The sequence below is a fragment of the Myotis brandtii genome, unplaced genomic scaffold, assembly GCF_000412655.1.
Source record: "Myotis brandtii unplaced genomic scaffold, ASM41265v1 scaffold374, whole genome shotgun sequence".
In the NCBI taxonomy this organism is placed as follows: domain Eukaryota; kingdom Metazoa; phylum Chordata; class Mammalia; order Chiroptera; family Vespertilionidae; genus Myotis; species Myotis brandtii.
In genome coordinates, this window is record NW_005364372.1 from 847435 (window position 1) to 870763 (window position 23329).

Sequence of the window (23329 nt, forward strand, 5' to 3'; positions counted from 1 at the left end):
GTGTAACAAGCATCTGCATCATAGTAGAGGCTCGGCCTTTGTTCTGTTGGGAGCTCATGCGTGCTCACTGAAATAGGCTTCAGTTCCCTGGGAACAGGTAACTGAACGTGGTCTTAGGGACAGGAGTACAGTGCATTGATTGTATGCATGTGTGTATATGGGAAGCTAGAAAGCGTCCAGCCTCGCCTTCCAGGCAACCTTGGTCACTCTAATGAATAGTACCTTCTCCACCTACTCTTTGGACACAGTATGTCTATCCTACTAATCATGTTAATACATTATAAGTGAAACATAAATCATAATGAAAGAAAGCACGGCTGACCGACTCCATCAGTTCCATAACACGGCCAAGGCTGCACGCCATATAATTTCTCTCCACTTCTCTATAATGTCATTTAACCTATAAAAAAATTACACCTCCCTAAACCTCAGTATATATTTTACAGTAATGTTTAGGAAAAAAGGTTGATAGTCTTCTACACTAGCACAGCTCACACACACGGCACTGAAGAGCGAGCTGTTGGTCAGAAATCAGGCTGAAGGTTTAAAGAATTCCCAGCTGGTTCTTGAGCAGTGGGTCTTTCTCCTGGCTGCCGGGGGAGAACTTGACCTTTGCGTGCTCCAGGAAAACGTTCAGGCCTTTGCCATTGATCCCAGCACCGTTTTCTATCGGTTTGTATTCCTTGCGTTTTCTGAAAAGCAATGTGTAAAAAGATTTTTAAAACATCCCCACCTGGAAGATATTACTTTTCCCCAAGCTTTTACACGCCCAAGTACAAAAGGGTTCATTTTGTTTTACCTAATCTATGGCTTTTACTAAGACACGGATGTCTTTTGGAAATATGTTTATTTCCTCTTCTTCATGCAAGACATGTGCCTGTTTATTATAATTTGAGCTTCCATGTTAAATATTGAGCTGACACAATTTTGCTAAGTTGCTGACATCTGGTAGCGTTGTTTGGATTAAAAAAAACACACACAACAAACCACAGCAAAATCAACAGGCTAGTTTGGTATTCATCATTCAATGGAAGATTTTCCTCCTACACACAAAATGGTTAAAAGCCAAAAAGGGGAAAATGGCCCATTTGCGCAGCACATTGCTACTTATTTTCAACAATGTGCCACAGTGATGGAAAGTGTTAGAACCAGCAACTTACTTGTACACCACCAGGGCGACCACAGTGACAAATACGGCCAAGCAGCCCACGGAGGCCAGGGCAGCACTCGCCATTCTCACGGGGGAGCCTGGGCCTTAAAAACAGAAGAAAGACCAGATTAGCGACAGCTTCCACCTCGAGGACATGCAGCTTGTAGTAGTGCAATTAAATGAATGACAAAGGGAGCTCTCGGAAGATACATGGCTCCCTCTGGCTTTTGGTGATCTTTTCCATTAAATATAATACATGGCCTTCGGGTCAGCTTATCTTCCATTTGGAGAACGAGTTAGCGTGTCTGGAACACTGTGTTAAGGGCTCAGGGGAGAGATGTCACGTCCTGAAGACACCCGCTCAGGTCTCAGAGGACCCAGCAGCGCCCATGTGATGGAAGGCTCCCTGATCCTCCTGCCCACTGCTCTGGCCTCATGGTCCCCTACCTACCTACCTACCTACCTACCCGCTGTGCTGGAAACCTGGGAGTTGCCCATCCTTCCCACACCCTCAAATCCCCCCGCCCTCTGCGGGGAATGTCCTTCCTCAGCTTATCTCGTGTCCACCCCTTTGGGGCGCCTTCCAGACGTTCATGAGGCGGTGGTCGCCCCTTCCTTGGTCACTGCTCGCCTCTCTTCCTCTGCCTCAATCCCATTGTGTTGCAATTACTTTCTTACACACATTTCTCTCCTATTAAATTGTGAGAACCACGAAGCAAGGGTTATGTCTTCTCTGTACTCCAGGAACCCAGCAAATCTTGTCTCTACCGCCAAAGTATAAGTGGAGTTGATCTATTTTCCCTCCATCTCCTCCGCCACCACCATTGCCGTCCCAGCCACCAGCCCTCTCCCCTGGGAAGATCTCTTACCCCCAATGACCCTTGCTGCACTCAGTGGTCAGTAGGACCTTCTGAAAGCATCCATTAGGATCACGCTTCGATCCCACCAGTGGTTCCCCTTACGCACAGAATAAAACCCTAACCCTGCAGGTGGCCTGCAAGGATCGCAACGGGCTGCTCATGATTCAAATTCAGGTCTCTGTTCAGTGGAGGCCCCTCACCACGTGGGCGCTGCTGGGTCGGCAGGAAGTCCCCCGACCTCCCAATCTGAAAAGCCAGCATTTGTCGCTTCTCTCCCATGCTAGTCACTCTCCCTGCCCTGCCTTGCTCTGATTTCGTGCCTTCTTATCTGTTTGTGCTCCCAACTAAAGCAGGGGTCTTCTTCGTCTCGTTCCCCACTCGACCTAGAACCGTATAGCCTGTGCCTGGAGCCGTGCTGGGCACAGAGTAGATGCTCACTGAGTATCTGTTGAAAGAATTGCAGCTGCTTCGTGCCTGTTCATTGGATCAATGCGTAAAAGCTGAGCGTCTATGGATTTGCCTTTGAGCAATGATCTATTTTTCTGAATTCTGACTTTGATACCTGAGTCACCGAGGGACAGCCCCACTGGATTCAAAGCTCTCCTGGACGTCCTTAATTTGGATTCTGACAGATGGCTCGGGTCACCCCTAAAGTTATCACTCACTACAAGAAGCATTAAACACGCATCTAGCATCGAATCCGGATAAGAGAACAGTGGTTTGCCGGCACCGAGGAAGCTTCATAGCCTAGGGCAGTGGTCGGCACATGTGGCTCTTTGGCCCCTTGAGTGTGGCTCTTCCACAAAACACCGACTTCTGCACATGGGCCACAAAGTTTCAATTGCACTGTACGTGTGCGCCCGCACGTGGTATTTTGTGGAAGAGCCACACTCAAGGGGCCAAAGAGCCACATGTGCCGCTTGCCGACCACTGGACTAGGTTATGACTTTAAAGGCAACCCTCCTCCCCCCCCCCAAAAAGCAACAATTGGGGCAGCACAAGAGCCTGGAGGTGGTAGTGTTGAGGCTCCAGCTGCCTTTCGCCGCCACCTCTCAGCTCTTCACCCTAGGGCCCAATGCACCCGCCCCCCAGGAAAGAGAATTCCTTCCTTTGTATTCTTGTTTTTGTGTGTGTGTATTTTCAAATCTATACCTTGGATCTTACGAACAATAAGCCCTCATACAAATTACATGTGTGGTTACTACAATTACATGTGTGGTTACTACAATTTTTCTTTCCATGAGGCTAAAGCTGCCTTTTATATTAACGACTGAATATGTCTAAGCACATGTTACCTTATGAGACAGGCTCCAATCCAAAGGGGTTACTTGTGAGTTAGTCATTAGGTTGTACCTGACAGTACTCAAGGGGCAAACCGAATATAATGTGTATACAATTTCTTCCTTCCATTCCACCACAGAGCACTGCTTCTAAGAGATAAAGCCGTAACTTCACAACAAAACTGGGGATAAATGAAATTATGTTAGGGTCACCAGGTAGGGACCTTAATTTGAGGTTGGGAAACATTGGAAGGCACCAGTAAATGAACAATTCTCAATGAAATGTCTTAGTCCATTTTGTAAACATTTACCTCTCCAAGCATTGGGAGGGTCAAGATTGATTTTTCTGGTGACCATCCGAGGAATAGGTAAGTTGGTTTCCTACAATCTCTGTGGGATGCTCAGTTGAATTTGGGAAGGGAAAGAGAGAGTGGCAAGTTAGAAGGGAAAGAGGAGCTCACTTGATTTCTTTTCTTTTTTTAAAAAATAATGGAACGCTTCACGAATTTGCGTGTCATCCTTGCGCAGGGGCCATGCTAATCTTCTCTGTGTCGTTCCAATTTTAGTGTATGTGCTGCTGAAGCGAGCACCCCACTTGATTTCTTATTTCTCTCCTTGGCTTCATATCTTTGCCCAGCGGCTTCCATGACAACTTGATCCCAATCTCCCCTCTGCCATGGTTTAACTGGAGAACATTGTTATTTGTTGATGTTGGTTCGCACTCCCCCTTGGCATAGGAATCCATTCTCGCATTCAGTGATCAGATCCTGTGATTACTGCTCCATGATCAGAGCTGAGTTTTTTTCATCAAAAGGCTTTCTTTGGCCATGATTTCACTCGGTCTCTCTCTCTCTCTCTCTCATCCCTTCCCTAAATAGATTTGCTGTTGGATTTTAATGCCAGTCCTCAAACCCACATTAACAAGAGTTCAATAAACTTTGCGTTGAAATAAAATTAAACATTGATAACAAAGCTCTTCAGTATGAAACACGATGCCCTTTATCTACACTATGAAATGCTCCCACAACCAAAACACAGAACTCACGTCTGCCCAGGACAGAGACGAGGGTGCTCGTGAGGGCCAGACTCGCATCGTCACCCAGAGTGAGGTTCACACAGTAGGTCCCGGAGTCGTTGAAGGCCCGTCTCACGGTCAGCAAGCACGCGTCGCCCATGGCCACCTCCACGGGGCTGCAGACCGTGTCCTGGGCGAGCTGGCAGGTGGGGTCAGAAACGATGGTACAGACCTCGGTGGGAATGCTGGGGACGTGCACGGCACCGAGAGGGAGAGAGAGGGATGAAACAGCTTTAAAGGAAAAATCATTTCTATAACATTGAAATCCACCTTATTTTTCCTCAAACTATCTGATGTTAAATTGTCACATAATTTATCCTCAAATGAGCCTGGGAATGAGCTACTGTTTCCTCCTTATTGTTCAGAAGGTGAGGCCCGGGGATGGAACAGGAAGAAATTATGTGCCACCAAGGCAGGCAGGGGGCTGCTGGACCCTGTGTGAAGCCCAAGCCATTCCCTCTATCTTCTGACTCTCTAGGATGCAGGCGGCGTAGGTCTTAGGCAAATAGATTATTAAATGCTGGAGCTGGCCCTGCCTAGCTTCCTGCAGAGGAAAATACAGCAACAGCAGCAACGACAGCTGAGCAGACGATATTTACTGTGTGAGGCGCTGCATTTTAGATATATGACCCTGTCTACTCCTCTCAGTGTCTTTATGAGGAAAGTAACATTATCCCAGTGCAGCAAGGGACGAAGCACTCAGGACAGAAAATAATTGGCCCAAGATCACACAGCAGTCAGAGGTGGAGCTGGGACTTGAACTAGAGATGTCTGATAGCTGTCCTGGTGACCACTAGGCTACCGGCCAGGCAGGACTGTCTTGGTCACTGTTTCACTTCTGAGTAGACTTCCTGGAGGGAGAGACAGGGCTCTGATGCTGGGTCCCATGGGGGCGTGGGCTGCGATGGAGGCATGCCCTGGCCTCTGCCACAGCCTCACTCTTCAGTCGGCTTTTTCTCTAGTTCCTGTCAATCCTCAGTCCCCAAGCTGGAGAGCTTCTTAGCTACCATTTAAAAAATATATATATATTATTGATTCTTTACAGAGAGGTAGGGAGAGGGATAGAGAGTTAGAAACATCAATGAGAGAGAAACATCGATCAGCTGCCTCCTGCACACCCCCTACTGGGGATGTGCCCGCAACCAAGGTACATGCCCTTGACCGGAATCGAACCTGGGACCCTTCAGTTCGCAGGCCAACGCTCTATCCACTGAGCCAAACCGATGAGGGCTTAGCTACCATTTTTATACCGTCCCACGCTCTTGTTCATTTATACATTTACATACACATACATTTTCTTTTTTTTAAAATAGCAAGTATTTTTATTTATTTTTAAAAATGCATTTATTGATTGATTTCAGAGAGGAAGGGAGGAGAGAGAGATAGAAACATCAATGATGAGAGAGAATCATTGATCGGCTGCCTCCTGCACACCCCCTACTGGGGATGGAGCCTGCAACTCAGGCATATGCCCTTGGCTGGAATCGAACCTGGGACCCCTCAGTCCGCAGGCTGACGCTCTATCCACTGAGCCAAGCCAGCTAGGGCAACACACACATACATTTTAATCACTGGATTTACGTGTATGTGAATCAGTTAATTCATGAACAATTAATTGATATAGTACATATATTCACTAGTATCTAGTTAGTCTATTATATATAGTTATAATCAAACCGTAGGAAGCCAAATTATATAATGCACTAGAGGAGCTTTGTAAATGATAAAGAGAGACAGGATTATCAGGCATTGCTGTTAATTAATGCTAAGACCCAGCTATTCCACATTGGTCTCTTGCCACTCTGGAGGAGCCTTGGGGAGCTTAAGAGTGGGGTTCTGCCCTGGCCAGTGTGGCTCAGTTGGTTGAGCATCGTCCTATGCACCAAAAGGTCGCAGGTTTGATTCCAGGTCGGGGCACATGCCTAGGTTGCAGGCTTGATCTCCAGTAGGGGGCATGCAGGAGGCAGCCTATCCATGATTCTCTCTTCTATCAATGTTTCTCTCTCTCTCCCTCTCCCTTCCTCCCTCTCTAAAATCAATAAACACATATTGGGAAAAAAAGAGTGGGTTTCTGAGCCAGACCTTGACCTGTGAACTGTGCTGTCAGGTACCCACTGTCTATGGGGACAAGTTCTGTAATTACTGTGGCCCTATCTGTAAAATGAGGAGACTCACAGGATTGTGTGAGAACAGATGTACAATGGTAAGAACATAGTAACTGTTCGATCAATAATTATTATTCAGCTTCATCAACAGTTAAAGGTAATGAGCATTGCTCTACTTTAGCAAAACAAATGCATCCTTGAGAAGGCCTCGCAGGGCCCTTCCTTGTCCTGACTTACTGATGAACTAGAAATATGAATCCACTTAGTTGGGGAGACTGGAATCAGGCCTCTGCTCAGGCCTGGGGTCCTCACTTGACCCGCCCTCTGAGGGAGGCGAAGTACTCACGTCCCTTCGCAGGTCACGAGGAAATCCATCAAGGGGTCCTCGGGCTGTGGCAGGGGCATCAGGACTTCTGTCATATCCACGATGTTCACCTCTCGAATTCCCTCTAACAAAACAAGCCCCCATGGAAAAACACATCAACATACAGTGGAAACCAGCCCAAATCAAACTACTCTTTAACACATCAGGAGGCCAAACAAAACGGAGACAGCCTTCTCACACACCACAACCCCAGATCCGGGAATCTACCCCATTGCTTCGCATACGTGCCCCTGCAGCATTTTCAAAGTCAAGCTGAATGGCTCTTGAGCCCACCCTAGCTCTTCATTTCTGGATCCCATGTCTGTGTTAGAAGGTAGGACCCGCTCTGGGCAGGTGTTCCAGGAAAAAGTGCCCCTAGGGGAATGCAGCCCTGGGTGCAGGCCTTGGCCAGCTTTGCTCGTGAGGGGCACACAGCGTGGGTTTTACCCCCACCCGAGGTCCAGGGTGCATGGCCTGGCTGCAGACCCCACCTGTCTTGTCTGCTGGGTGCTTGTGGGGTGTGCCTGAAATGCACAAATGTGTGTGGTGGCCCTGTTCACTCTCGTTTCTTACATACGAGAAGTGTGACTTTGTGAAACCAGCTAGGGAAGAAAGCAGAAGTTGTGGGAACTTGTCATCGGCCTTCTTTCAAGGCTCATTCATTCAGGTTTCCGGGATGCACAGGGCTGGAGATACAGGGCCTGGGAAGGCTCATCAGTCTGTGGGCCTCACGGAAGGCTCATTTCCACTGGGATGTGGTGGGAAGGCTGGGGCAGGAAGGTGGGAATCTAGACACCAGTAGAGTCTTTGCTCGTGTGTGCGCGGCATCACCTTGGACAGAGAGTGGGTGGCCCTGCTCCCCACCCGCACCCGCCAGAGTCAATGAAGTGAGTGGGTGGCCTGAGGTAGACTCCAACAGCCTTCACCTGCTAGTCTTACCTACAATTGTGATGATGGCCCTGAAGTGGCCGTATCTGTTAATCCGGCAGTCTTTATCGGGAACCTCCCCCAGCTCCAGCAGGCTGTCCTCGGCGGGTGCTGCAGAGTTTGAATAATAGAGTTTAGGTTAGTTGCTGAGAATGTAAAAGATGTACATGTTAGAACCAAAAATCTAAACACCTATCTGCCTGCTCCTTAGAAAAACATCAAGAACCCTATACTTTTAAATTGCTGTAGAAATGTGAACTAAACGTGTAACGATGCATATAGATGTGAGAGCTGTAAGGCATTATAATTGTTAAATTATGTAAGTAAACACAATCTCATATTTTGCTTAAACACAGGAAGCAAATGAAAGGTAGAAGCCACTTTAAATATGTGATACAACAGTCATGATGAAATAAAGCAGGCCATCATAGACAAGGACATATTTTAATTTTGGAGGCAGGTTTTCTGGGCTCAAATCCCAGATCCTTTGTTTTTAGCTGCTTGAGACCATGGGCATATTATTTCACCTCTCTTTGCCTCAATGGACTCATCTGTAAAATGGGAATAATACTTCCTGACCTAGTGAGGTTGAACTATGAAACTTAAATGAGATGAGGTATATAAAACCTGCTTCTCATACCTGCCACTTCGGAAGTACTTAATAAACATCAGTTTCCTTGTCCCATCATGCACTTCTATACATCTACTTAGATACGGTATGCTATAGCACATATAAGATATATAATTTTAAATAGTAAGGTAGGTGCATCATAGATTAAGAAACAAGCAACATGGAAGAAGGCAATTTTTCTCCTGTTTGGCTGTCTCATAGCTGCTATTCCTACGCTCTAAGAGTCCTCAGTTATTGGTGAGCAGAGATGTGGGGAAGAAAAGGAGTGGGCACAGGATGCTTTTGAAAAACAACCCTTTGAATCTGATTAAAGCAAAGAATGATACGGTCATTTTGAGATTGCTCTGTACACCTGAAACTAATATAATGTGATACATCAATTTTACCCCAATAAAAAGATAATTAGTTATAATTTCAAAAGCTCTAATTAAGGTGTTGGTATTCCTTTAACAAGATAAAAAGACTAGAAAGAAAGTATGATACTGAAAATGCAACATGACTTTCTCTAAAATTTAAGAAGGCATGAAATGGACCCAGTAATGCTCTGTACACCTGAAACTAATATAATGTGATACATCAATTTTACCCCAATAAAAAGATAATTAGTTATAATTTCAAAAGCTCTAATTAAGGTGTTGGTATTCCTTTAACAAGATAAAAAGACTAGAAAGAAAGTATGATACTGAAAATGCAACATGACTTTCTCTAAAATTTAAGAAGGCATGAAATGGACCCAGTTTTGTGGGAAGGGCACCCAAGCTTCATTCAGAAGGGCCCCCTTCTTACCACAGGGACACGCAGGCACGAAGCCCTGTGGGAGAGCTCGCCAGGCCTCCTCGGAGCCTTGAGTGGGGGACTGAGCGAGAAGCTCCTCTGCTCTGAGGGGCCTTCTCAGAGCACTTCTCAGAGTATCTCTGGAAGCAAGTGTTCCATGGCACACACTTTGGGAAATGCCACTTGGGTAAAGCCCGGAAGGTTCCGATGCCATGTTGGGTTCAAATGCAGCGGTTTATCAGCAGGATGGTCTGTGGCAGACTCTTGGGGATGCCCCCTGAGTCTCGCAGTGGTTCTTCGGAAGTTACAGGGTGATCATTCATTTAGTGCTGAGATTTAACCGCTATGTTCTGTAGCAATAGAGTTGTGTGTAGAGGGTATTAAAGATGGCTGGCTGCTTCCAGGAAACTAGAGAACTTCTTTTAGAGTTCTTGACAGGCAGAATTTAGCTGTCAAGTTAGAGCATAGAATCATGACTCTGCTATACTTCAAAATAAAACTTTAAAAAATGACCAAATAATAAAAGTTGCTTTTATCGTTGGTAGAATGCTTATAAAAATGCACATGTTGTTTTGCAGACACACCTAAAATCAAGTTTATATCTCTGTGTCTATATTTATAAAGTCAAGGTATGATTAAAGGGCTAATGGAGAAAAACTAACACTTTAACAGACAGATGAGCCCTGGCCGGGTAGCTCAGTTGGTTAGAGCATCATGCGGATTTGTCAAGGTTGTGGGCTCCATCCTTGGTCAGGGCACATGTAAGATTCAATCAATGAATGCATAAATAAGTGGAATAACAAGTGGATGTTTCTCTCTCTCTCTCTCTCTCTCTCTCTCTCTCTTCCCCCCTGCCTTGCTTCTTCTCTCTAAAATCAATAAATAAAAATTAATAAAATAGCCCTAACCGGTTTGGCTCAGTGGATAGAGCGTAGGCCTGCGGACTGAAAGGTCCCAGGTTCGATTCCGGTCAAGGGCATGTACCTTGGTTGCGGGCACATCCCCAGTAGGAGGTGTGCAGGAGGCAGCTGATCGATGTTTCTAACTCTCTATCCCTCTCCCTTCCTCTCTGTAAAAAAACAATAAAATATATTTTTAAAAAATTAATAAAATATATTTTAAAGAATACAATTAGTAATAAATTATAGTGTCTTGATTTACATATGTTTGGTTTAATAATATCTCATTTTATTAATAGCACTATTATGATAGTTTATTGTTGATAACAAACAGGTTTTTGGTAAAAACAATGACAAGTTTAGACATCATGATGGCGTGGTCCCTCTGGGCTTGGTGATGGCGCCCTCTTGTGTCCAATGAGAGGATGTCAGCCTATTACAATCCCCTGGATCCTGGGGTGCTAAGATGTGCTAATGGCCGAGTGGGGAAGGGAAGCTGAGGCTTCCCAAAGTAGACGCTTAAGAACTTCTTGAATGTCCTCATGTACTGTTAGTAGAGGGTGGGATTTAATTAATTAAGCTTTATAGCCGGAACAGTTTTAATGTCTGGAGTCTTTCCAGCTTGCTGGCCAAGAAATGTTCTCAAGGCACATTCCTTTTGGGCCATTTAGGAAGAGCTTTTAGGTGTGGCTGTGTCTTCATGGGACACTGAGTGGATGTGGGCAGCGCAGGGAGGAGAATGGAAGTGGCGAGAAACGGGGGAGGGAGGAAGGAAAGTGGGATGGCCTGAATGTTTACAAGGCGCCGGTGTGTCTTCTCATAGCGACAAACACTGGGAGACGAACAAGAATGTGTGAGCTAGAAGGGGGAGGCACCTGTGCACGTGACCGAGGCCAGTGAAAACCAGGAAGGTCGAAGAGTGGTTTACAAGTCACCAACGTTTACCTGCAAAGTGTCTTTAAGCACATTCTCCTTTCGTCCATATTCTAATAGCTTAAAATAGTGACAAAATGGCTTTAAAAACCAAAAGATTTTTGCAGAGTCTCTACACAACCCTTTTAACTAGGGATGTTGCACTCTAACTTACATGTCATTTTTTTTAGCAGTTAAGGACCCCCCCCTGCCCCCAAAGATCACCTGGAAAACACTTACATAAAGAAGGAGTGGGTTTTGGAGGTCTGGGTGTAGGTGAAGGGCAAGGTCCAGGCACTGCAGCTTGCACAGTGAGGTTAAGGCTGAAAGTCCCGTTGAGCACGTACGTGTGATTCAAAGTGCGATTGTTGGAAACAAACAGACCAGTGTTATCCCCGAAGTTCCACTTGTAGTTAATGGCAGACTCACTCAGGAAGTGGCTGGGATCGTGAATCAGGACATTAAACAGAATGGGAATGTCCCTAAGGAAGGTTTCATCGGAGGAATTTCGATCATTCTTCTGGGACATATTCACAAACACAAGAATCTGATCTAAAAGATACAGATACATACAAAGAATGCATGATTGCTTGGTTTTAAGTGGATGACTTCAATAACACTTTTAAGCTAAAATTTTAAATTAGGGATAATTCAGCATCATTTTTCTTTTTCCTGTGTAAGTTTTTCTAGAGTTTCCCCGCGTTAATCTGGAAAACAGAGGGAGTACATCCTTGAATATAAGTTGGAGGAGGAGTCCAGATGAATGGTAACCCCACCCAGAACACTCGGTTCTCACTGCTTCTTAGCCCACTAACACCATCAGAACGAAGGGCCTCCTCCCTCCTCAGTTCCTTGAGCGTTCACACCACTCACCTGTGACCAGGTACACATCTTTCACTTTTGCGACAGGAGTGTATGCCCTTCGGTTTCTTCTATAGACAGCTACTTCCATGACTTGAGGGCCAAGCGTCACGTTGGTTGTGTTTATAGAAACACTCGCTGAACACCGTCCCAATTTCTGGTAATACTGACCTGTGAGAGGGTGGAAACGGTTGGGTGTTGGTTACTATCACATGACCATTATAGGAAGTTGTTTCTTAGCCACGGTCATTTTGAGATTGCTCTGGGGAGGGAGCACCAGGAAGGGTTGTTACATAAAACTTTATAAAACAAACCCACAGTTAAATAAACGTAACTGCATGGGTAAAACGGACAGAGCTGTTTGGTGGGATAATGCAGTCATTGGTTCATAAATAAACACTTACTATAAATAAGTGACTTGGCACTTGAAATAGATGTATTTCCCACAGGAAATACATTTAATGTAATGGTGAAGTGGCCAATGGCATTTTAAAAAATTTATCCAAGAATCAACCTTATTTTTGTAATAATATTACTATTTTGGCTATATTATTATGAAGCTTGTTTTTTTTTAAAGGGGACTAGAATCCTCCACTTTCTAATAGTATCTGCGTATAAATAGGCAGTAAGTGATGGACGGTGGGGTGGGTATAAAAAGGAACGGAGCGGTTCTATAAAAGCATTCTAGGACACCCTGGAGCCATTCTTTTTCTTTCTGAACCCTAACCTTTCATCTAACTGTCTCTGTCGAGCAGTGAAAGGGACTCCTCTCCTTCAGGGCACAAGGATGTTTCTCATCCTTTGAGTCACCTGGTATAGCTGTGTCAGTGGAACGACAGGTATTGTAAGATGGATGCTTGTGAGGTGGGGGTGGTGAGTGACCATGTTTATCGCCTGGTCGAAGGTGTTAGGAAAATACACTAGACTTCTCAGGGATGTGTAATTTGGACCCCCCTGTACGGTGACATGCAGAGGCAGTTCTGATGGAGTCTCCGAGGAGGTTTATTATATGTGAGGAAAACGTTAGTTCTGGCACTGAGAGAGAGACCTCGGGGGCAATGCTTAGTTGAGGGACAATATCAGTTAACTCTAAGACCTCAGCAGAAGATGGGAATTCAAAATAGTCTTGTTAGAAAACCAAAAATTCCTGGCTAAAAGCTGATCGCAAATAAAGACATCTTAACTAGTTAAGTTAGTGGATGTTAACTAGGCTAAACAGACTCTGAGAGTCAGTAAGCGTAAGTGACTCCGTGAAAACTCCATGTCAGGTCAAAGAAATCATGACACTGGGTGAGGTGACAGACAAAGGGCCAGACATGCATTGAAAAAAGTCAGCTTTAAATCAACTGATCTAATTAGATGGCATAATATTTGACAGGTATTTTCTACTTTGTTCGATCAGAATGCATTATTAATATTTTGTTTTGATTTGCAAATAGTTAATTGGAGAAAGAGAAGCTTTCTCTAATTTACGAAATAAAAGACAAAACATTTAGAAATTTGGAGGCTGCACTATTGGTAGCAATTTTCAAATCCTCAGAGCCAGGTGGCACCTGGTGACATTTTTAACTAAGGACTTAGCAGCTTTGCTAGAAATAACCTAAATTTCTAGCAATAAAGCAAAGTGGATACCATTTGTGGGTAAAAAAAGAAAACAAGGTTGGCTATGCCAAAGAAGAGCAGTGGTTAGATTATGTTATTTCTTCAAAATGGAATATTATATAGTCATTAAAATAATGTATATAAAGAATTTTAATGATGTAGTCAAATACTCGTGACATTAAGAAAAAAATGTGTGTACATTATAATCCTAATCAAGAAATACTAATGAAGAAAACACCATTATGTTAACAGTGATAACCTCTGGTGTTAATTATGGGTGACTGATTTTTCATTTGTACATTTCTGCATTTTCCAAATTTCCTAAAAAAAACATTTCTTTAATTCTTAAAAATTCATTTGACAATATAAAAAAGTAAAGAATAAATCAACAAATGCCCATCTGTGTGCCATTCAAATAAATAAATATTAGTAGCCCTGACCGTTTTGGCTCAGTGGATAGAGCGTCAGCTTGTGGACTGAAGGGTCCCAGGTTCGATTCCGGTCAAGGGCATGTACCTTGGTTGCGGGCACATCCCCAGTAGGAGGTGTGCAGGAGGCAGCTGATCGATGTTTCTCTCTCATTGATGTTTCTAGCTCTCTATCCCTCTCCCTTCCTCTCTGTAAAAAATCAATAAAATATATGTATTTTTAAAAAAATAAATATTAGTATTTTTTTTAGATTACTGTTTTAGACAGAAAAAAAATGAGTTTTGTTTTAACAAAGAAAGCTGAATCAGGGGTTCCCCCCCCTTTTAATTCTTTGGTGTCCTGGAAATTTGGCAAGACTAAGCCATATACATCCCAGCTAAGGAAAGTTAACAGGTTAACTGTGATTAAACTCTCAGTGTTATTAATTCTTGATTATAGAATAAGAAAAGAGACAAATTTTTAAATTTTAAGGAAAGATAAAGGAAAAGCTAAAGGGGTTTGTAAAAGTCCAACCAAGTGTGTGAAACACGTAGACGAAACCCCACTGCCTCCACCGGTGGTGGTGGTGGTGGTGGTGCGGGAAAGGCCTGCCGTCGGGGAACACGTGGTAGCTTTGGTTGGTGTCATTTCCCCAGTCAGCGTCCTCAGCCCACGCTGTCCAGTTGTAAACATACGGGTCAGCAGATGGGCCCGTTCCTAAGCAGAGAAAGAAAAACTGTGATCGTTGTCTGGATCAGACTGCTCAAAGCTCATCATTGAATTAGACACTTTTCATATTTTTTCAAATCTAGTTTAAATATAGTTGAACAACTACAGCCCTAATATTTAGAATTCATCCAATGGTGCATTTATGATCTGTGCATTTTTCTGTATATGTTATATATGTTCAATTTCAGTAAGTATATAGAACAAATATCAGGAATGTTCAATCTAGATCAAGCATGTCAAACTCGCGGCCCATGGGCCACATGCCTCATTTGTTTGGCCCGTGTTAGCCTTTGAGTTTGACATGCTTGATCTATAGATCTCACTCCATATACTTTATCTTCACATTGAGTCTCCAAATCACAACTGTATTCAAACCAAACTGAGGGTAGTTTTTTCTTCTTATTTGGATACACTCTATCTGTAGCCTTTCTTCCTGACTCATTGTACATCATGACTGCCCACTCCTAAAGACTTCAGCACACATTTCCTTAGAATAAGGGCATTCTCTTACACAGGCACAATGCCATTACCACCTCCCACAGTAATCAAGGGTCACATACTACATTTGGCTATTTTGTTTCAGAAAGAAAGGAAGAAAGGAAAGAAGGAAGGGAGGGAGGGAGGTGGAAGGGGAGGGTGGGAAGGAGAGAGATAGATAGAGAGAGAGAGAGAGAGAGAGAGAGAGAGAGAGAACAAATATCCAGAATGTTTAAATTGTTGAAGCTAGGTAGGGTGTTTGGCTGTTCAATGTACCCTACTTTCTACTAGTACTTTTCTGTACGTATGACATATTTCATTTTAAATAAGACACAATCAGTATTATTTTTCATCTAGAACAACTCTTGGTATTTTATGTCACTGACATTTACGGAGTTTTTAATTTATCAATCCATTACAGCCATTAGTATTTTTATTCTTCAATAGACTCAAACAGGGCCAGTGAGAGCCCCTGCAAGCCGGCTTCTGTGTCCTTGTGACAGGTCCCCATCAATCTCTGAGCACCCCCTCCCCCATGCTGGGAGATACCCCAGCTCACCTGCAACCCTGCCCTACACCCGGAATCAGTCATTTCTTCAATGATCCCCAGGTCTTTGTAGTGGTGATCGATATTTCATTAGAATTTTCATAAGTCAAAAGAACTCTTTCATACAAAAAATGCTCAGAGGGCTAGATTGTCATTTGAAACATTCATACGAATCAGCATATTTTTTTAGGAAAAAAGAGAAAAATGCTACAGAACTTTAAATACAACACTTTTTAACTATCAAACCTGTTCTGTACAGAATCTAGTGTTTTCCTCATAGAAATATGATAAATTAATAAGGAATGAACATGTTGACCATTTCATTGAAGTTCTAAATAATAAAATTAGATCATTAGATGCATTTAATAGCCTTGTCACTGATTGAAGAATCTCGGTAATTAGCTTGGCATTTTTAAGAATGTACAGTTCCAACGAGATAATTTCCCTTGATGTATTTGTGTGTATTGTCACTCTTTAACAAAGAACTTATCTGCTTTAACTAAGAGCAAAACAAATCCAAAATTAGACATTTTGTCATTTGTGCTAGCCACACAGCACTTGCTTAAGAAATACCTGTGAGCAGAATTACTCTAAGCAGCAAACATCTGTCAAATTGGCTATTCCTTGAGTAACCAAAAGAATTTCAAGTAATAAAACCAAAACTTGAGAATTAACAAGGTATTCTCTGTCCAATCACCTGGACACTAAGAAAAAACTGAGCTTGACAAGAGGGTTCCAAGTAGCAGAGAGCCATCTGTTTGCTGAAGGGTCATTGGCTAATGTTGGTGAAAGGACTTGAATCACACTTTCACCCTCCCCATCATCAACTTGAGAGGGTGACATGGGATGATAGCAGCATCTTGCATTCATGGGAGAAGCTCCTGCAAGGATCAAGGTTTCTGAGCTGGGCCTCCAGTAGTTCGGAGAACTAGCGTGTTCCTGTGAAGTAAATAACTTTCCTTACCATCTCTGCAGTTCTTCTCATAGACTATGTTACCATTGGCATCTTCCTTTTGGCATCTGGGGAACACCAGGCTCACCACAAATGTTACATTTGAGCCCACCAGGGCTGGGGAATCACTGGTCAGAACCGCCTGCACCTGGCCTCCTAGGGCAAAGAAAAACGGAGCTCCATGATCAAGCATCTCTTTCCTTTCACTGATGAATGACATCAAGTTAAATCTAATCCTAAGGACCAGCCAGAGGATCCTTATGCCTCTTTACAATAAATTAATTTATTTTATGGATTCCTAACTTTGTTATCAGAATACAACATTCTAGAAGATAAATAATAAAAGGAAGTCAGACCAGTTAAAAAATCCTCTAAACACAGAAAGAACATTCACTTAAAATAAGTTTTTTTAAAATATATTTTATTGATTTTACAGAGAGGAAGGGAGAGGGATAGAGAGTTAGAAACATCGATGAGAGAGAACATCGATGAGAGAGAAACATCGATCAGCTGCCTCCTGCACATCTCCTACTGGGGATGTGCCTGCAACCAAGGAACATGCCCTTGACTGGAATCGAACCCGGGACCCTTCAGTCCGAAGGCCAACGCTCTATCCACTGAGCCAAACCGGTTAGGGCTATTTTATTAATTTTTATTTATTGATTTTAGAGAGAAGAAGCAAGGCAGGGGGGAAGAGAGAGACAGAGAGAGAGAGAAACATCCACGTGATTTCCAAGTCCATGATATGAGACTGACTTAAATAGGAAATGACAGTTGTTTGGGTTGAATCATTCCACTTACCTTTCCAGGAGTTTCTCCACCTCGGGTCTCCTCTTTTCCACACTGGATAGAGTTTTTCATTCCAATCATTTTCATCTGAAGACCAACCATTTAGTTGGTTGTGCTCCCTCATATGACCAGAAGTTCTTTCATCGCTCAGCACATCATGAAATCCTGTATCAATATTTGAAAAACCAATTATTTAGTCAACTCTATTCCTCGTTTAATACTTACCTAACAATGGTTAAAGTCACTTTTTATTCCATAAGGTTAGAAAGAACATACATAATATTCCCAATATGTCAAACAGGTAAAGTTTTTTTTTTTAAATCTCCACTGGAAATACCTTTAATACAAGTATTCAGACACTAACTCCATGTACATTAGATGAATCAAAGAAAAATTTGAAAGTCAGCATTTCTTAGCCATCATTTGTTTGTTCAACACATCTCCTCTGAATATTTTGATTTACACAATGTCATCAGGAAAACACAGATACCAATAATTTTCAGATCAATTTTTGCATCTTTTCTCATCCTGAATTGTTCACTTGGCTAAAGGAATACCAGGCTCAGGAATGCCTCCAGGATTCCAAGAGATGCATACTGGACAGCCCACTATTGAACAATCTACTTTTTGTGTGGCCCAGTATATGGTCTATTTTGGTAATTGTTCCATAGGCACTTGTATAGTCTACAGTTGTTGAGCAAAGTGTTTGATTTTAATGTTATTTATGTCAGGCTGGTTGGCAGTGTTTTTTGAGACGTCTAGGTTCCTATTGTTTTTCTGTCTACTTGTTTTTTCAATTACTGAGAGAGGAATGTTGAAATGTTCAACTATTATGATGGATTTGCCAGTTTCTTCTTTCAGTTCTGTCAGGTTTTGCTTTATGTATTTTGAAGCTCTGAATGTTTAATCTTCTTCATAAATTAATCCTTTTATCATGAGGAATTGACTTCTATCTCTGGTAATACTCCTTGTTCTGAGAATACCTTGATATTAATGCTCAGTGTTGAACTGGCACATCCTTTTCCATCATATACGAGTATCTATAAGAAATCCATATATATAGATAGCATATTGTTGGTTTTTTAAAAAAATTCACTCTATCTTTTACATGGTATGTTTAGGTAATTCTACTCAGAATAGATTTTGGAGATGGTAGGGCAATGATGTGATGCCTGGAGCTGGGGTAGCCCTAACCATGAGGTCACAAATCTGAGGAAGCAAGCCAACACATCAGAATGGAAGGATGAACAGTTCTGGATGATATTGCTGAGCTCTTGTGCTAGTCTTGCCTACCTTTGGACTTATTGAGATACTAAGTGTCTTACTCAACCTATTTAAGTAATCTATTACAGCCCAAAACTCTGTCAGCTCCTGATTATACACTATTATAAACTGTTTTCTCATCAATTCGTATGGTCTTATTTCTTGGTGTGGTTGTGAATTCTTACGGCCAGAAACGCTGTCTTCTCTTAAACCCTGGAAGAGGCTTTCCATGAGGGGTGGTATTTGGTAGGTAGTCAGAGAAGCCATATGAAATGGATGCCACTAACCTCTGTCTTCTATTCCTCCTTCCCGGAAGGAGGAGGGAGCGGTGTGTTGTTCCCTTCTTATAAGGGAGGCAGATGGAATAGGAAAGAACATTGAACTGGGAGTCACAGAATCTGGTCTCTAGTCTTGGTTTAGCTACTAGACAGGCTGGGTGACCCCAGGCCATGTCTTCTCTAGGCTTTCAAATCAGACGAAAACCAAATGTCCTGTGATTCTATGAGATTGTTCCTATTTGGAAAAATGATACTACTAAGCAAGGGCAGGAAATGCATGCTTATCAATAAATGTTTGTAACTGGAAATTTACTTGAATTGAGTCACAGAATGGTAGAATGTTCAATCGGAAAGAACTAAGATTAGTTAGTTCAAAACCCCTTGTTTTATAGATGAAGAGATTGAGTCACAGAATGGTAGAATGTTCAATCGGAAAGAACTAAGATTAGTTAGTTCAAAACCCCCTGTTTTATAGATGAAGAGTTTCAGGCCCAGAGAAGTGATAGGATCCACTCAGGATCATCTTTAATTGAGTAGAAATGAAGATTCACACCTTTTGATTCCAAGAACCAGTTTTTCCCACTGTTCTCAAGAATGTTCCTTTTCCTCAGCTCCTGAGAGAAAGGCAGTGTTCCCAGAAACATAATCAAAGCAGATCTTTCTTCTGATGTTAAATGTCAGAAGTCAAGGAAAAATGCAAAATTAAAAGGAGAGTGACAAGAAATAGACGTAGGTCCATGGGACAGAATAGAGAACCCAGAAATAGATCCACACAAAAATACCCTGATTTTTTACAAAGATGCAAAAGCAATCTGATGGAGGAAAGCCAGCAAATGGTGCTACAAAAATGTGGAAAGCCCAGGAGAGGTCTTCAGGCTCCAGGCTAGACAAGAATTCTTAGATGTGACACCAAAAATCTGACCCATTGAAGGAAAAAAATGATAAATGAGACCTCATTAAAATGAAAAAAATTCTGCTCTGTGAAATACCATGTGAAGAGGATGAAACAGCAAATTACACACTGGGAGAAAATATTAGCAAACTGCATTTCCAAGAAAGAACTGATATCTAGAATATATGAAGAATTTTCAATACCCAATGTTAAAACTCAAACAATCCAATTAAAAGACCTGAACAGACATTTCACTAAACAGGTTGTGCAGACAGCAGAGAAACACATGAAAAGATGTTCAGTATCGCCAACCAGTAGGGACATGTACATTTACAAGCCCAATGAGACACCACTATACACCTTTCAGAATTACTAAAATGAAAATTAGGGACACATCAAATGTAGGTGACCATGGGAAGACCCGGATCACTCATACATGGCTGGTGGGAATGTAAAATGGTACAATCACTCTGGAAAACAGCTTGCAGTCTCTTGTAAAACTAAACATGTAATTACCATGCAACTAAGCAATTGAACTCTTGGGCGTTTATCCCAGAGAAAAGGAAACTTATGTTCACATAAAAACCTGGACATGAATGTTCCTAGCAGCTTTATTCAAACAGCCCAAGCTGAGGCAACCCAGATATCCCCCACTGGGTGAAGGGTTAAAGTGTGGTCCATCCATGCCATGGAATACCACTCGGTAACAACAAAGAACAAACTACTGACACATGCAACATCGTCAATAAAGTACGCTGAGTTAAAAAAAAAAATCCAATTCCCAAAGATGACATTCTGTAATGATACAATTTACATAACATTATACATATAGAAAATAAATTGGTGGTTGCTAGGGGCTAGGGCTGGGTGGGTTTGGCTGTTAAAGGGATGAGGGACCCTTGTGGTGATGGAACTGTCTGTATTTTGACTGTATCAATGTCAATATCCTGATTGTGATATTATACACTAGTTTTATAAGATGTTACCATTGGGAGAAACCTGGTAAAGGGTACTGGGGAATCTCTTTGTAGCATTTCTTACAACTGTATGTGAATCTACAATGACCTCAGAATTAAAAGTTGAATTAAAAGTAGAAGAAAAAGAACACCCAATAGTAAGCAGACTAGAAGGGGAAAAAGAGAGGTGTGCTGGGGGTGGGGATACGTGTGAAGGTCAATGGAGTCACTCCCAGCTCAGCCCTGGCTTTCCTGTGGGCACTTTGGCCTCCCTGCTCACCCATCGCCAACTGCGGCTGAGGCTGATCCTTAACTAGCTTGTCAGCACCTTCCTCTTCCTCCCTCCTCCCAGGGCTGTGATTGGACAGCGGTAAGGATCCCTTAGCGTGTGAAACGCGGTGAATCCTACCCATCCCGTTTCCTGTGGCCAGAAGCTCTGGTTTAGGGCCAGGAGGAGCCAGGAACATCAGGGTTTTGTTACGTTGCCTAACGGGCTGGGGCTCCTCTCAAATCAACGGAGAGATTCAACCCGCTAACCTATTTCACTGAGCAGAGCAAAGGGGCGTCGGTGGAAAGGAGGCTAGAACGGGGCGCAGGCCTCCACTGACCAGTCAGTTCTCGGTCTCTCTACCTCCCGGACTCCTGGGGAGTCACCCAGGAGGTTCTTTGAGAAAGACAACCGCCACCTTGTAGGTCTCCCACTCCAAGCACCTGTTGTTGGCTGATCTCTCAAGAACCCCTTTACCCAGTTTGGCAAAGGAGGAAACGAAAGCTGCATGGAGCTAAGTCACTGTGCCTGCCCATGGTTGGCAGGGAGCCCACGGCTGTGCAACCTCAGGAGGGACAGTGGCGTGGCAGCGGCCTTCTTCCCCTTACCCGCTGTGTGGCCTGGGGCCAGTTTCTTGACCTCTCTGTGGCCTATTTCTTGGTCTGGGAAACGGGATCATCATGATGCCGGCCTCCCCAGCTGTGCACAAGCCAGTGAGGCCGACATGGGCCAGCGCTCTCGGCCCTGGCACCCACCCCAGTCCCTGGTCAAAGACACGGGGCCCAGTCCCAGGAGATGGCGGGGCAGGGTCTCCCTGGACCTGAACAGAACTGGTCATGCCTCTGGCCACTTCCCTCTATTTCCCCCCAAATGGCACTCCCTGCCCCCACCTTGGGGCTCCTGCACCTCTAGCGCCCCCTTCTCACATCCCACCCTGCCCGGGCCTCCCAGCCCCAGGGACATGCGCTCTGCCCTCCAGGGCTGCCAGCAGTTTCCTGCTCCTTCCTCTCTCGGGTTCCCACTCTGTGAGGACAACTTAATTACAGACACTTCTCTCCCGCAAGGAGGAGGTGGGAAGGATGTGTGTGCAGGCCCCTCAGGCCAAGGGTCCGAGATGCTGCTCCCTCAGGCCGAGCAGGGGAGCAGCAGGCCGGGCTCTGGTGTTCTTGCCTGTTGACTGGGTGAGGAGCGGCTGCTCCACGAAGGTGCTGTGGGGATGACCTGAGCGATGGAGGGAAGCAGCCTGCACACAGGCTGCCGGTGGGGATGCAGATGCGGTCCTTTCTCAGCGCCTCCCCCCTGGGCCCGGGGAAGCCCGCGGCAGAACCAGGATCCCTGACTTCTCATCCAGTGAATGCCTTCTGGAGCCAGGTGGGGTGGCCCTTCTGGGTGATGCACACTTTACTCCTGCTCCACTCTAACTGCTGGAGCACGGGGCCGCCATCGCCACCCACCCCTGGACTGGACCAGTGGGCTGCATCTGACCTAAATGGCTCAAATTCTGGCTTTGCATTCCACTCACAAGAGGAGCTTTTTATGTTGTTGTTTTTAAAATCCTCACCCGAGGGTATTTTTCCATTGATTTTTAGAGAGAGTGGAAGAGAGAGGGAAAGATGGAGAGAAACATCAAAGTCGATTGGTTGCCTGCTGCACGCCTCTGACCAGGGCCCAGGCTCTGGGGAGAAATCTCTGGGGGTGGGCTTCTGGGTTGGGATTACTAGAGAGCTTGTCTCCAGATTTGGGCCCGGTTGACCTGAGCGCTCTACCCTACCGGATCGAAACCAAAGTTCAGGGGGAAGTGCTGCTCTGTTCTCAGGCCAGAGACTGTTCCCCTCGCGCCCCCGCCCTCCCCTGTCTGGCAAGACAGTAGGTCCCAACTGTGATGGGAAAAATAAATAAATTAAAAAAAGCAAGCAAGCTCCATAAGAGAGAGGCTGCACGGTTATTAGTTTCTATGAGCCTGAAGCAAAGAATGGAGCTGGCGGCATTTTGCTGTGGTTCCCACATTCCCAGCGGTTTCCAGAAGAAATGACTGAGCATGGAGTCTAGCTCTGGCTCAGACGACATTTCTCCAGACAGCCCAGCACGCAGCCCCGAGCCAGAGAACGGGTTAAACACAGAAACTTTGAGAATCGCTCACGTTTGGCGGCACCAAGGGGCACTCCTGCAGCCAGAAGCAGACACCCCAGGAAGCAGTAGGCACATTCCATGCTGACCGTGCTCTCCGGACCCAGCAATCAAGGCTCAGCTCCCAGCTCCTCCGGCTCCATCTGCCAACAGCAGCCTCTTCTCCTGCACCCCACTCCTTTTAATTAAATGTGGGCCTCGGG

The 23329-nt window shown here is 44.2% G+C and overlaps 1 protein-coding gene across 1 annotated transcript; it reads right to left on the reverse strand.

Moving 5' to 3' along the window:
* GPNMB (glycoprotein (transmembrane) nmb) lies at window positions 1-23329 on the reverse strand. The gene is made up of 11 exons (XM_005872281.2): window positions 23140-23329; window positions 17355-17507; window positions 16566-16709; window positions 14383-14565; window positions 11851-12009; window positions 11218-11529; window positions 7774-7872; window positions 6817-6919; window positions 4336-4550; window positions 1161-1254; window positions 1-692 (listed from the first exon to the last, which is right to left on the reverse strand). The coding sequence occupies exons 1-11, from the start codon at window positions 23207-23209 to the stop codon at window positions 545-547; spliced, it is 1680 nt and encodes a 559-aa protein (XP_005872343.1). The 5' UTR covers window positions 23210-23329; the 3' UTR covers window positions 1-544.